The sequence below is a fragment of the Pelecanus crispus genome, chromosome 22, assembly GCF_030463565.1.
Source record: "Pelecanus crispus isolate bPelCri1 chromosome 22, bPelCri1.pri, whole genome shotgun sequence".
Taxonomy (NCBI): domain Eukaryota; kingdom Metazoa; phylum Chordata; class Aves; order Pelecaniformes; family Pelecanidae; genus Pelecanus; species Pelecanus crispus.
Genome location: NC_134664.1, coordinates 2,366,123 through 2,380,607, shown reverse-complemented (window position 1 = coordinate 2,380,607; position 14,485 = coordinate 2,366,123). Strand labels below are relative to the sequence as shown.

Here is a 14,485-nt window from a genome sequence, read left to right as displayed (position 1 = left end):
TCTCACGCAAGCTCCATCCTTCCCAGCACGGGCAGCACCGGCTCCACGGCACCTTGGCAAGGGCAGTGCCTGGCCACGGGGCCCGCCAGGTCCGGTTTCCCTGCCGGGGTGGGGGCACTGCTGCCGGCAGCCCCGGGCCCCGTGCTCCTGAGCCGGTCCCGGATCTGGCATGTGGCCTGAGCAAACGGGTGAGCTTCGCAAACAAGCTTCGACGGGCAGCAAGTGCCTGCCAAGTCCGCGTGCGCTTGGTGGGGCCGAGCCGCAGGGACAGGGATGCTCGGGGTGAGGGGTCCGGCCCTGGCACAGAGGGGTCATGGCGCTGCCCACTCTGCCCAGGGCCAAATTGTCCCGTCGCCCTTGGGTGGGCACAGACCCTCCGCCTGCTCCTGGCCGGCTGGGCAGGAAACAGGCAGGGTAGGGCAGAGCCTGGGCAGCGCCTGGCACGGGCGATAAGGCTCCGCGCCGGACGTCCAGGCAGCCTGGCCAGGCAGGATGGGGCTCTGCCACGCTGCTGGGGAGCAGCTGCCGTGTCCGTCCCGTGCCTGATGCCCCAGTGCCGCTGGAGCCGCTGACGGGGGTCCGATCTCTGCAGACACCCCCCCCCCCCGCCGTCAGCATGGCAAACCGGGGACCGTCGTACGGCCTGAGCCGAGAGGTGCAGCAGAAGATTGACCGGCAGTACGACCCCGAGCTGGAGCAGATCCTGGTGCGGTGGATCCTGGCGCAGTGCGGCGGGGACGTCACGCAGCCAGCGCCTGGCAAGGACGGCTTCCAGCAGTGGCTGAAGGACGGCACCGTGAGTACCCCCCGGAGCCAGCCGGGGCGGGGAGGGGGGGTCCGCTGTGCCGTGCCACCTGACCCCTGGCTCCCTCCCGGCCAGGTCCTGTGCCACCTCATCAACAGCCTGCACCCACGAGGCCAGGGGCCAGTGGCCAAGATCCAGGCGTCCGCCATGGCCTTCAAGCAGATGGAGCAGATCTCGCAGTTCCTGCAGGCTGCCGAGCGCTACGGCATCGCCGCCACCGACATCTTCCAGACCGTCGACCTCTGGGAGGGTGAGCGGCTGGGTGGGCGTCGGGGGGGGGGGACACGGGGATGGATGGGTGCAGCCGGGAATGGGGCTGAGCCCGCCTGGCGCCTTGCAGGGAAGAACATGGCGTGCGTGCAGAGGACCCTGATGAACCTGGGCAGCCTGGCTGTGGCCAAGGGCGACGGGCTCTTCGTGGGAGACCCCAACTGGTTCCCCAAGTAGGTGGCGGGTGCCGGGGAGGGGTGCGGGGCCGGGGGGGGGGGGTCCCGCGGGGATGCTGACGCCCGCCGTGTCCGCAGGAAGTCGCAGGAGAACCGGCGCGTCTTCTCCGAGGACAAGCTGAAGGAGGGCCAGAACGTCATCGGGCTGCAGATGGGCACCAACCGGGGCGCCTCGCAGGCCGGCATGACGGGCTACGGCATGCCCCGCCAGATCCTCTGAGCGCCCGCGCCGCTCCCCGGCTGCCCCCAGCGCGGCCCCCGCCTGCGAGGGGCCCCCCGGGGCTGGCCCCCAAACTGCCTTAACCCCCCCACCCCCCGTGGACCAGCTGGGTGCCCCCAGCCTGGGCACCCACCCCCCTGCCAGTATTTCCAGGACCAAAGTCTTTTTTTTTTTTTTTTTTTAATTATTATTATTTGGCTGGGCGGGGTGCTGCCGCGCTGCCCCCCCCCCGCTGCTGCACCCGCGCCCTTCCCAGTGCCTTGGGGGCCGCGGTGCCCCCCCCCGCACCCCAATAAATGGCTCCTCCTCTTCCCAGGCCTGGGCAGTTGTGGGGGGGGGGGGGGGCTGGGCTGGAGGGGGGGGCGCGAGGCCGCGGGGGGAGGGGGGGAGCTGTGGGGGAGGGGGCCGGTCCTGGGGTGCAGGGACCCCACAGCCTCGCAGCACAAGATGGCGGCAGCCGGGCCACGTGGAGGGGCGGGGCGGGGCTTGGCAGAGCAGGGCGTGGGCTGATAGGGTGGGGCTGAAGGGGCGGGGCAAAGGGCGGAGGGGCGGGGCTTGGCAGAGCAGGGCGTGGGCTGATAGGGTGGGGCTGAAGGGGCGGGGCAAGGGCGGTTGCCTACTCGCCGGCCCGCGGACGGGGGGGGGGGGGGCGGTGGTCCCGGGTGGGCGTGGCCGGGCAGGGGGACACGCGTGGGCGGGGCGGGGCCTGCCTGGGCACGTGGGCTGCGCCCGAGCCGCTCCGCAGCCCCCGCGTGCCCCAACCCACGCGCCCCCGCCCCCCCCCCCCCCCCCCCCCGCGCCGCCCGCCGGCCTCAGCCCCGCCCCCCCGCGCGCGCTCGGGAACGCCCCGCCCGCGCGGCCGTTGCCAGGGGACCGGGGGGGGGGGGGGGGCGCGTTGCCATGGCGACGGTCGGCGGCCGGCGAGAGGAGCGGGATGGTGAGCGCGGCCCGGGCCCCCCCCCCCGGGTCCTCTTCCCCGGGCCCCCCCCGGGTCCCCGGGCCCCCCTCCCCAGTTCCCCGGGGCCCCCCCGGGCCCTCCCCCGGGCCCCCCCCCCCCGGGTCCTCCGATCCCTCCTCCCCGGTTCGCCGGGCCCCCCCCGGGCCCCCCTTCCCAGTTCACCGGTGTCCCCGCCCCGGGTCCCTGGGCCCCCCTCCCCGGACCCTCCTCCCCGGGCCCCCGTTCCCGGTTTGCCGGTGTCCCCCCCCACCATGTCCCCGGGCCCTTCTCCCCGGGCCCCCCTCCCCGTGTCCCCGGGCCCTTCTTCCCAGTTCGCCGGTGTCCCCCGCCCCGGGGCCCCGGACCCTCCTCCCCGGGCCCCCGGGGCCCCCGTTCCCGGTTCTCCGGTGTCCCCTCCCCGGGTCCCTGGGCCCTCCTCTCTGGGCCCCCCCGGGTCCTCTGGTCCCCCCCTTCCCGGTTCGCCGGTGTCCCCCCCCGGGTCCCTGGGCCCCCCTCCCTGGACCCGAGGACCCCCCTTCCCGGTTCGCCGGTGTCCCCCCCCGGGTCCCTGGGCCCCCCTCCCTGGACCCTCCCCCCCGGGCCCCCCCTCCCGGTTCGCTGGTGTCCCCCCGCGTCCCTGGGCCCCCCTCCTCGTGTCCCCAGTCCCCCCTCTCCGGTTCGCCGGTGCCCCCCCGGGTCCCTGGGCCCTCCTCCCCGGTCCCCCCCGGTGCCCCCCGCCGCAGCCCCTTCACGGCACCTCTCCCCCCGCAGCCCGCCAGCCGCCCCGTCCCACCCCGCCGTGCCCCCAGCCGGCCCCACAGCCGGTGCGGGAGGAGGCCCCGGAGCACGGCGGTGGATGAGCTGCTGTTCGGGGACAGCCGGGTAAGGCGGCTGGGATACCGGGGGGCACCGCCGGCTGCCCGACCCCCTGCGCCGGGCCAGAGCCAGCCCCGGGGCCCGTGGCGCTGGGGTCCTGCCCGGTGCCCCTCAGCTCCGGCTCGGAGCTGGGAGCTCCCCGGCTGCCTCAGCCCCTCGCGCCTCTTGTGCCAGGCCCCATCCCGCCCTGCTCGCGCCAGAGAGGATCTTCACCACATGGCCTCCAGCGGCACCGTTTTCCAAACCTCCCGGATGCCGTCACACCCCTCGCCGGGCCCTGCCACCTCCGCGCTCTTAATTCCTTGCCCCGCCGCGGGAGCCGGGCGTTCAATTCCTTCTGGAAAGGCGCAAAACCCACCCACCCCCCCGCCTCCTGCAAGCCTGCCGAGGCTGCAGCCAGGGCCTGCGGGTGCCTCCGGCCTCCGTGACACCGCGAGCTTCTGCTTTTCACAGGGTTAATTAGTTCATTAGCCGAAGGAGGCTCAGGAGGGTCAGGCAGCTCTGTAAGGGAGAGGCAGCGGTGTTACGGGGTCTGTACGTTAGCGCTGATTTCACATGGGATAGCTTAGAGAGTCCTTGGAGCAGGGGCTGGAAGCTTCCAGAGCAGCTCGTTGCCAATATCTTTAGGCTTTCATCAGGGAGCTACGAAATCGGCCCCCTTGGAGACGAGGCGGAATTGCAGCAGGTCTCTGACCTCCTGGCTGGATGCCTTGGCCATGGAGAGAGAAGATAAACAGAAAGCAACAGCTCTTTCCTCTCCAGTCTTGTAAGGAAAAAGCTCGCTTCCTCCGCACTCGTCCCTTGGCTGTCCCTGGCTCCCAGAGGAGAACCCAGGGGAGAGCTGCAGCCGCTGTCGCCGCGGTGGACGACGGCGTTTTCCAGACCGGGGGGATGTTTTGGACGTCCTTCCCCCCCCGCTGCTGCTTCCCCCACCCCCTTTATCGACTCGCCCAGGTGCTCGCCCCGTGCCAGGTTGGGTTTATGGCTGCAGCCGTTGGCTCTCCCCACCCTTCGTGTTGTCTTTGAGCCAGACCAAGGTACGAGGGCCAGGCTGGATGCCGCTGGAGCTTGGCCCATCTCACGCTCGCCGTCTCTTCGGCCGATGCCCCTTCGGATGGGGGTGTCTGTGCCGGGGCCGCGGCAGGCGGGCAGCTGCCGTGAGGGCACCGTGCCGCGGCTGAGCCGCTTGTCCCTTCACGGGGTGTGTGTGTGGGGGTGGTGTTTGCGGCTGTAATTTCCTCTCCCGCGTCTTATCGCTTGAAACAAATCTGTCCGAAAAGACTTGCCAAAACCCTGTGGCTTTTGAGAGGAGAGGAAGGAAGCGTGTAATGAAGATTACCTCCACTCCGGACTGGAGGCTGTGCGGACCGTTCGTTGGGAGCGCTCCCAGCGAGCGCCCTGCTCTGGGGCTGCCGGCTCCGTGTGCTCGGCTGCCCCGCGAGCTGAGGAGCCCGGGGCAGGTTTATGATCTGTTATCTCGGAGGCCTTCAAGGCAGTTAGATTAAAAACGTCGTAACGCTCATACGGGTGTTAATTGAGTTCCCTGAGATTAACCCAGGTCTAGTCCAAGGGGTTCTCCTGACTTTGGGGACAACGCACGAGCTGGCTGCGCTGAATACCGCGATTATCTTTGCATGGGTGTTTCGGTGCCAAACCCTTTAATTCAACAGCTCACATTTGGGGCCCGCGGTGGCTGGGAAGCTGCTCCGGTATCTGCCGTGCCGGGCTGCAGGAGAGCCCGTGGTTTGGGGTCATCAGAGCCGTAAAATGGAAATATTGCCGGCAGCAAGTTCCCAGGGAACTGCTCAGCGTCTGGCCAGCTGTAGGAGTTGTTCCAGCAGTCGCTTAGGATTTTAAAGCTGAACTAGTAAATAGAAGCAGAAGGGAAACCACACATCTGTGTGTACCTTAGATTAGCTCTTGCGGTTCCCTGACCCGGGTGAGGGTTTCGCTGGGACGCCTGCGCCGTGCTTGGGTTTGGGAAAGCGACCCCGGGCTTGGGAAGCCGAACCTGCCCTGCTGGGCTCGGGTCTCCTGGCCGGGGACCGTCCCGTCCCGCGCGGCTGCTGGAGGTTTGCTCTGCAGACCGCGGCCTGATCCGAAATGCTGCTTCCCATGGGATTGTCAGCAGCCCCGGCAAGGGCTTCACGCCGGGGTGGGCAGGATGCCTGTTCCTGCCTAGCGCAGACCCGGTAGCCTGGTCGGAGGTTCCCGTGGGGTGGCCCCACGCGTGTTCGGGGCATCCCTCGGCTGCTCCCACCCAGCGCCCACCCCTGCCCGGGGGGTTCCCGTGGGGTGGCCCCACGCGTGTTCGGGGCATCCCTCGGCTGCTCCCACCCAGCGCCCACCCTGCCCGGGGGTGCGGAGCGGGGGTCCCCGTGTCACCCCACAGCCGGGGGAGGCTTCACTAGGTGGCAGTGTCCGCTCGAGCAAAGGGACCAGCACCAGTCCAGGCTTTACTGGGAGGACTGGTTTCTGCCCAGTGCCGTCTGCTGGTTGATTGCCCTGCGAGGCCAGACCTGGAGCTGTCCCCACTCCTCCCCCCTGCCCCCCAGGACCCCCCTGCCAGCCCCCCGCGAGTTTTGGGTCAGGCAGGGTTGGTTTGTCCTGAGTCTGTGGGGCTCAGCAGGACAGAGGTGCCGGTGGCCACGGTGGCCACGGGGGAGCGGGGAAGGGGCAGCTCAAGGTGGCCGAGGTGATGCTTGAGCATTTGTGAGGTCTTGCCCTGAGCAAGCAGCTCCCAGCTCATCGTTTACTCCAGATCTGGGTGAGAGACTGATGCCCAGATCTTTCCAGTAAAACCAGTGCTGTAGGGGTATTTTTGGTTCTCCCCATGTCCTCATCAGGCCTTCGGAGCCGGGGCCGCTGAGGGCAAATGTCCTGGTTTCGGCTGGGATAGAGTTAATTTTCTTCCTAGCAGCAGGCATAGTGCTGTGTTTTGGATTTAGTAGGAGAAGAATGCTGATAACACGCTGATGTTTTTAGTTGATGCTCAGTGCTGCTTATGCTAGTCAAGGACTTTCCAGCTTCCCATGCTCTGCCAGGCGCACAAGAAACTGGGAGGGGGCACAGCCAGAACAGTCGATCCAAACTGCCCCAAGGGCCATTCCATACCATACGGCGTCATGGGCAGTATGGAAACTGGGGGGGTTGGCCGGGGAGCAGCGATCGCTGCTCAGGAACTGTCTGGGCATCGGTCGGCGGGTGGTGAGCAATTGCATTGGGCATCACTTGCTTCGTATATCATTATTATTATTATCATTATTATACTGTTACTATTAGCATTACTATTGTACTTTATTTCAATTATTAAACTGTTCTTAGCTCACCCCAGGAGTGTTTCTCACTCTTACTCCTCCGATTCTCTCCCCCATCCCATCGGGGTAGGGGGAGTGAGCGAGCGGCTGCGTGGTGCTGAGCTGCTGGCTGGGGCTGAACCATGACAGAAAAAAAAAAAAAAAACCCTTCCTGTGCCCAGCTTTCGCTGGTCTCGGCGGTGCGAGAGGGTGTTTGTCAGAAAGCGTCCCGAGCTCACGGGAACCTGGGGCCGCTCGTGCCCAGAGCACATCTGTGCCCAGGAGCCGGGGGCAGAGAGCTGAGCATAGAATCATGGAATCACGGAATGCTTTGGGTGGGAAGGGACCCTTAGAGCCCACCCAGCCCAACCCCTGCAGTGCCAGGGACAGCTTTAACCAGCCCAGGGTGCTCAGAGCCCCGTCCAGCCTGGCCTGGGATGTTTCCAGGGATGGGGCCTCCACCGCCTCTCTGGGCAACCTCTGCCAGTGCTTCACCACCCTCACTGTAAACAATTTCTTCCTTATATCCAGTCTAAATCTATTCTTCTTTAGTTTAAATCCATTATTCCTTGTCCTGTCACAACAGGCCCTGCTAAAAAGATTGCCCCCATCCTTCCTACAGAAGCCAAAGGAAACGCCGTCCTTTCTTGCAGAGCCTGCAGCGGTTGCGCTCCGACAGCCCCATCGTGATCCTTCGGGATGCGCAGACTGCCCCGAACGTGTCGCCCACCGGCGGGCACAAGCCCGAGACCCTCCGTCTCGTCACCAAGGACTTCATCCGCGACCTCGTGTAAGTCTGTGCCCAAGTGGCACCTCCGAGGAGCTCTGGGGGCCCTGCGTGTCTGTCACAGCACCGTCTCGGTGCACGGCACGCATCCTGCCGTTCGCCAGGACATCTCGGGGGAGGACGGGTGGGCAGCAGCGCTCCAATGCGCCTGGCTTGGGCGCCGATGGAGCCGGCGAGTGCTGAGCTTTTACAGAGGCACTGAATCATCGTAAGAACCAGTAAAAAGCAACATAAAACCTGCTCAGACGCCGGAAAAGCTCCTTCTGGGCTGACCAGCCCCCCGAGGGTGGCACCTGCCCCCCATCACGTACCAAGCGCTGCCTCCCATGCCCCGACACCAAAAAGCGCCGCGTGAGAAAGGCAGCGGAGCGTCGCCCGCAGCCCCTGCGCGCGGGGAGCTGTGCGTTTCTCTACAGGGATGTTTTATAAGCAAGGCTGAACTGTAAGAACCCTGGCCCTAATTACTACACCTCGTTAAAAGCCTACAGCACATAGCCGAGAATAGGGCCATTATCCCAGCCAGCTCCAATTTCGCCTCATTTTGACCTCACCGAATTTTCCTTGTAGTTGTCGCTCAGTGCGAGGTGCATCTTTGCTTCCTGTTTTGAACCGCCCTGTAATGTTCTTACACCCCGGAAAACGTGACACCCACCCCGCGGATGGTTAGGGCTTGGGTTTTGTGGAGAGTGAAGTGGCACAGAGGCACCGGTTCAGGGTTTCGAGGCTGGTACCTGCTTTTACGCGGTCACGTTCTTATTTAGCCCTGCTAACAAAGCTGAGGGCCAATTTCCAGATGTGTCGCACGGCCACGGCTCCAGCTGAAGCTAATGGAAACTCTTTGTGCTGGTTTAATTCCTGAAAATCAGGCCCTAGACATCTCAGGCTGGTCACCCAAACACTGAGACGACCAAAGCAGTGGCCACTGTATCATTACATTTATTAGTGCCGTTGTGACCATTAGCCATTCTTTAAAGCGTCCTGGAATCCGATGCTGTGATGCAGCTCTCCAACGATCATTATGCAGGTATCTCTTCATATTCACAAGGGTGGATGAAAGGTGACACACAATAATAATGAGTAAATTCTTAGTCCTGAACATCTTCAAAGAAGTGCTCTATGCATTTGGTTAATATACGCTCCTACACCACACGCGTCACCATGGTATCTGAGTAATACAAAGAGTAATTAACTCCTTACAGCTCCTCTGGAAAACAGCCCCGTATTATTATCCGCATTTTTACAAGTGGGGAAATGGGGGCACCAAGAGCTTCGGTGATTTCCTCTAAACCACAGCGTGAGTCACGGGCAGAGTTCATGGCTCTGCAGTGTCCTGCAGAGCCGGGGTGACGGCTGGAGGGACACCTGCCAGCGCTGGGAGGGGAGAGGGTGCTTCGTGTTTGGGCAGCACGGCATTTCCTCCTCTTGTGCCAGGTGGATTCCTGGGGCAGCGGAGCCGAAGCTGAGCTGCGCTGTGCAGGTCTGGAGCCCGAGCAGGCTGAGTGTCATTCAACAGAGTGAAAAGGCAGCTTCTGCTCCCCAGAACCTGTCCGCACGGAACAGAGGTTCCGATCCGGCACGCAGGAGCAACAGTCAGTCTAGGGGCAGGGATGAGCAGCATCCCACTGGAAAAGGAGTCAGGGCAGTGGTCAACATTTCCCCAAATGAGGGCTGGGAAAGTCAAATTGGGCTGAAATACTTTCAGCATTTTTTTTTATTGGGGCTGACTAGACCCATGTTGAATGTTTTGGGGTTTTCCCGGGATGCCCCTGGCCACCCTGCCCAGCACCCCGTCCCCCGTGCATCACAGCACGCTGCCGCTTTCACTGCACTTTCAGTTTCTTCCTCCCCCCGCTGACCGGGAGAGTCGGGTCTCCACAGCTCAGGAGCTTCCTACGTTGCTCTCCGGTGACTCTGGCTCACAGAGCCGCTCCTGCCGCCCCTGCCGTGGGCAGCCCAGGCAGGGAAGGCGGCAGGGCAGGGAACGGAGGGAGCTGTCGGGAGACTCCGTGCCACTGACCACTCGCTCTCTGTGCCCAGCGTCCCTGCGGAGAACCCAGCAGCATCCCTCGTTATTGGCCGGGAGGATTTCCAGCGCATTAAAGAAGCAGCTCGAGTCCTGACCAAGGAGGAGCGTGAGGCCAAGCTGGCAGCCCTCAAAGCGGAGAAGGAAGCCGTTCTTGTAGGCTTTTCCCCTCCTGCCCCTTCTTTCCCTGCTTGCTGACGGGTCTCGGGCTGCGGGTGGAGGCGGATGCGCCCAGGTAGGGCCAGCCTTGCGGATCGGAGACACGCCAGCTGGGCTGTCCCCGGAAGCTCTGCACAAGGGCCACCACCTTCATCCCTCTTTCACCCACGTTTTGGTGTGCCTGTCGCTGCCAGGGCAGCGTGCAGGGGAGCACGGCTGCGTGCCTCAGGTTTCCTCTGATCCCCAGCCCAGGAAGGGCTGTGCAGGATCCCTGGGTTTGGCCAGTGGGGAAGGAATCCCACGCTGGTTGCATCCAGCAATCCCAGACGGGTTGCTCCCCCAGGCCACGGTGACCCCGCAGGCTGCCGATGAAGCCTCTGTGTTGCATTTCTGCCACCCTGCAAAGGGAGTGGGGCCTCTTAACAGGGGCGTGGGAAGGGGCTACGCAGCCCCTGTGCCGCGGCTGGCGGAGCCTACCGTGCCCCTTGGCTCCTCGCCGGGGATGCGTTGCCGGAGCCTACCGTGCCCCTTGGCTCCTCGCCGGGGATGCGGTGCCGGAGCCTACCGTGCCCCTTGGCTCCTCGCCGGGGATGCGTTGCCGGAGCCTACCGTGCCCCTTGGCTCCTCGCCGGGGATGCGGTGCCGTGGAGCGTGCCCCTCGTGAGCCAGGCTGCCCTGCAGCACCCTCAGGCAGGCTGAGCCTTGCGGGGCTGCCCTGGGAGGGTGCCCGGCTTTCGGCAGCCCTGCCTGTGTCCCCTCAGGAGGCGGTGAGCGAGCGCAAGAGCGCGGCGAAGCAAAAGGCTGTCCTGCAGCAGCAGACGGGGAAGCTGAGCGAGCTGGAGGAGGAGGCGCAGGAGCGGGCCCAGTACCTGCTGCAGCGGGCAAGCAGGATGCGCATGGAGCAGGAGGACGAGATCAAGGAGTTCAGCGAGGTAGAGCCGGGATCTCCCTTGTGTCGCCCGGCACTGCAGCACCTTCTGCAGATGCCAAGACCTTGCCTGAGCTGCCCGCTCGGACAGGCTGCTGAGAGCCCCCATGAGCTCCACCCAGCCGCTGTAGACCTAAACCCTGCTCTACTTATTGCTACCCGGGGTCTTCTTCCCTCTTCCCCCTCCTCGTCTGCATGTCTGTCCCTGCTGCCGTTGCCAAGTCTGGCTCGGAGACCAGGGAGACCTTTTGTCCCTGCAGCTGATACTCGGTGCCAAGTGCCACATGATCCGCGACACGCAGATCCTCGAGAAGCAGCTCATCACAAAAGAGCTGGAGGAAGAAGAGAAGCGCCTGGCCAAGATGATGGAGGTGGAGAGGAAAAAGGCCAACGAGATGCAGGAGGAGCTGGAGCGCAGGAGGAAGCAGGAGCTGATCAGGTTTGCAAGAGTCCCTCTTCGCCACGGAGGCATCCGTCCTCTTCCCAGGCCTTGGGCAGGAGCTGGGATAAGCTACGGCTGCCAGCTTCACGCTGCAGCGCGCCTCCCGGTCACAGTGAGTGGAGCGGGCAGCACGAGGCGGCAGACACACCACCCAACGTCCGTGCTGGCATTTCTGCTTCTGGGAGCGGGACGGAGCCAGAGGGAAACCTTCTGCTCTCTTCTTTCCAGAGGGAGGCAGGAGCTTGTGAAGCAGATAGAGCAGAACGCGGAGGAGCAGGCTATGAGAGCCCAGCAACGGGACCAGGAGGCACAGGAGCTGCTGGAGTACTTGGAGCAGCTGAAGATGGAGGACCTGAAGGTGCGGCCAGTGACGCAGCAGGGTGGGCTGGAGTTAGATTTTTCACCTCGTTAGAAGGGTGACCCAGTGCTGGGTAAATCAGACTTGGTGTGTGGAGACAACAGCCGGCAGAATTAAAGCTCTGGTCTCTTGGGGAAGTTGAGGCATCCTCAGAAAGTGACCTGAGCCCTCCCTTGCCCCGAGGGTGCTGGGGGCCCCTCAGGAAGGCGCACGGGGAGGAGCGGAGGGAGCGCTCTGTGCTGTGGCGCTTGCGCTGTCACCCTCAGACCCTCTGCTACGTTTTCAGGACTTGGAGCGGAGACAGGAGCAACAGAAGAAAATCCAGGCTGAGATTAAACGCATCAACGATGAGAATCAGCGGCTCAAGGAGGAGCAGCGGGAGCAGGAGAAGATGGCAGACGAACGGGTGCTCGAGTACCAGAGGCAGAAAATGGTAACAGGACTGAGCGTGTGTGGCGCTGGCACAGGTTCAGCAGGCAGCAGAGGTGCTGCAGGGAGCTGTCACGAGGCTCTGTCCCATGCAGGAGCGCGAGGCCAAGTTTGAAGCTGAGCAGGAGAGAATCCGTCGGGAGAAGGAGAAGGAGACGGCGCGCTTGAGGGCCATGCAAGAGAGGGCCCGGGACCACCAGGCAGAGCAGGTGAGCAGCTTGCTGATGCGCTACGCGCTGCCGTGCTGGCTCACTCGCCACCTTCCTCGTCACCACCCCAGCAAAGTGGAAGCTCTCCTGGATGTGGTGGGTCTATGTGGGCAAAGTGGAAGCTCTCCTGGATGTGGTGGGTCTACGGCAGCAAAGTGGAAGCTCTCCTAGGTGTGGTGGGTCTACGAGGGCAAAGTGGAAGCTCTCCTGGATGTGGTGGGTCTACGGGGGCAAAGTGGAAGCTCTCCTGGATGTGGTGGGTCTACGGGGGCAAAGTGGAAGCTCTCCTAGGTGTGGTGGGTCTATGTGGGCAAAGTGGAAGCTCTCCTGGATGTGGTGGGTCTATGTGGGCAAAGTGGAAGCTCTCCTGGATGTGGTGGGTCTACGGGGGCAAAGTGGAAGCTCTCCTGGATGTGGTGGGTCTACGGGGGCAAAGTGGAAGCTCTCCTAGGTGTGGTGGGTCTACGGGGGCAAAGTGGAAGCTCTCCTAGGTGTGGTGGGTCTACGGGGGCAAAGTGGAAGCTCTCCTAGGTGTGGTGGGTCTATGGGGGCAAAGTGGAAGCTCTCCTGGATGTGGTGGGTCTACGGGGGCAAAGTGGAAGCTCTCCTGGATGTAGTGGGTCTACGGGGGCAAAGTGGAAGCTCTCCTAGGTGTGGTGGGTCTACGGGGGCAAAGTGGAAGCTCTCCTAGGTGTGGTGGGTCTACAGGGGCAAAGTGGAAGCTCTCCTAGGTGTGGTGGGTCTACGGGGGCAAAGTGGAAGCTCTCCTAGGTGTGGTGGGTCTACGGGGGCAAAGTGGAAGCTCTCCTAGGTGTGGTGGGTCTACGGGGGCAAAGTGGAAGCTCTCCTAGGTGTGGTGGGTCTATGGGGGCAAAGTGGAAGCTCTCCTGGATGTGGTGGGTCTACGGGGGCAAAGTGGAAGCTCTCCTAGGTGTGGTGGGTCTACGGGGGCAAAGTGGAAGCTCTCCTGGATGTAGTGGGTCTACGGGGGCAAAGTGGAAGCTCTCCTAGGTGTGGTGGGTCTACGGGGGCAAAGTGGAAGCTCTCCTAGGTGTGGTGGGTCTACGGGGGCAAAGTGGAAGCTCTCCTAGGTGTGGTGGGTCTACGGGGGCAAAGTGGAAGCTCTCCTGGATGTGGTGGGTCTACGGGGGCAAAGTGGAAGCTCTCCTAGGTGTGGTGGGTCTACGGGGGCAAAGTGGAAGCTCTCCTGGATGTGGTGGGTCTACGGGGGCAAAGTGGAAGCTCTCCTAGGTGTGGTGGGTCTACGGGGGCAAAGTGGAAGCTCTCCTGGATGTGGTGGGTCTACGGGGGCATTGCAGGTCTGGACCGGCACCTGGAGCCAGGCGATGTCCTGGAGCAGTGCTGGCTGTGGCGCTGGGAGAGAGGCAAAACCACAGTCAAGCGCTTCCGTACCTCCCCCCGAGGGAAGCGCTCCACGACCCCTCCAGCGTCACCGCTGTCCCCCTTCGGCAGGACGCGCTGAGGGCCAAGCGCAGCCAAGAGGCTGCCGAGCGAGAGTGGCGGCGCAAGGAGAAGGAGGCGGCGCAGAGGAAGGCCGAAACGGAGCAGATGCTGAAGCGGAGCCGCCTGGAGCAGATCGCCCAGCGGGAGCACAGCATGGCCGTGCAGGTGCAGCAGGACCGCAACGAGTTCGAGAGGATCCTCAGGTGAGAGGGACAGTGCTAGGAGCTCACTGGCGAGATGGACGGGCCCTGCCTCGCAAAATGGGGCCGAGGGATGGGTGACACGGTGGCAGGGGGGCTGCCGTGGGGCCTCCCAGCGACAAGTCAGCACGGTCGGTGGCTCTGGTGCTGGCCGATGCCCCGCGGGCAGGTTGCCGGCATGTATGGGCGTTGGAGTGGGGCTTTTCACCTGCCCCGAGCTCTCCCGCAGGGCCCAGCAGGAGCAGATGGAGAAGGAGAAGGTGGAGGAAGCGCGGAGGGCAGGTCTGCAGCTTGCCCACGCTAACGACGTCCGGCGCCAGATGCGGGAGCGGCAGCAGCAGCTGGCGCAGGAGCGGGTGGCCGCCTTCGAGGAGTGCCGGCGGCTGGAGGAGGAGGCCCGCCAGCGCAGCCAGCGCATCGCCCAGCTCAAGCGGCAGAAGATGCAGGAGCTCAGGTGATGCGCTGCCAGCGGCTCCTTACTTCCCTGCATGTCCCAAAGTCCTTCCTGGCTTCCCACCATCTCCTGACCCTGGGCCACCTTACAGGTTCCTTTGCATCCGCATCAAACAGGATCCGCTCCGTGGCCACGGTCCTAAAGCTCGGCTCCAGCGTAGCACGGGGTGCCTGATGATTTCTTTCCTCTGCAGAGCCTCCGGCATTCCCGAGAAGTACTGCGCCCAGGTGGAGCGGAGGACCCTGAGCCGAGCAAGCGCAGCCCCTGGCCAGCCTCAGCCCCGTGAGGAGCAGAGCTCCGGTTCCACAGCGACTTAGGGGTTTCCATTTTCTCAGGCTGGGTTTTCTACGAACAGAGATGTTTATTGAGTAGACGGTGTCTTTCATCCTTCTCTCGCTTTGGGTTTGGGGGCCGGGAACTGCCCTTGGGGCTGGAGTAGCCCGAAGGCTCGT

The 14,485-nt window shown here is 64.0% G+C and overlaps 2 protein-coding genes across 2 annotated transcripts; both read left to right on the top strand.

The window, feature by feature from the left end:
* Positions 1-616: 616 nt before the first annotated feature.
* On the top strand, positions 617-1,471 carry TAGLN2 (transgelin 2). The gene is made up of 4 exons (XM_075724391.1): positions 617-796; positions 881-1,055; positions 1,146-1,248; positions 1,330-1,471. Exons 1-4 carry the CDS (start codon positions 617-619, stop codon positions 1,469-1,471), a joined length of 600 nt encoding a protein of 199 aa, XP_075580506.1.
* A 900-nt stretch (positions 1,472-2,371) lies between these two features.
* Positions 2,372-14,350, top strand: CFAP45 (cilia and flagella associated protein 45). The gene is made up of 12 exons (XM_075724601.1): positions 2,372-2,380; positions 3,180-3,290; positions 7,234-7,370; positions 9,405-9,546; positions 10,311-10,481; positions 10,738-10,916; positions 11,148-11,277; positions 11,564-11,710; positions 11,802-11,915; positions 13,389-13,582; positions 13,809-14,033; positions 14,227-14,350. The coding sequence occupies exons 1-12, from the start codon at positions 2,372-2,374 to the stop codon at positions 14,348-14,350; spliced, it is 1,683 nt and encodes a 560-aa protein (XP_075580716.1).
* Positions 14,351-14,485: the final 135 nt, after the last annotated feature.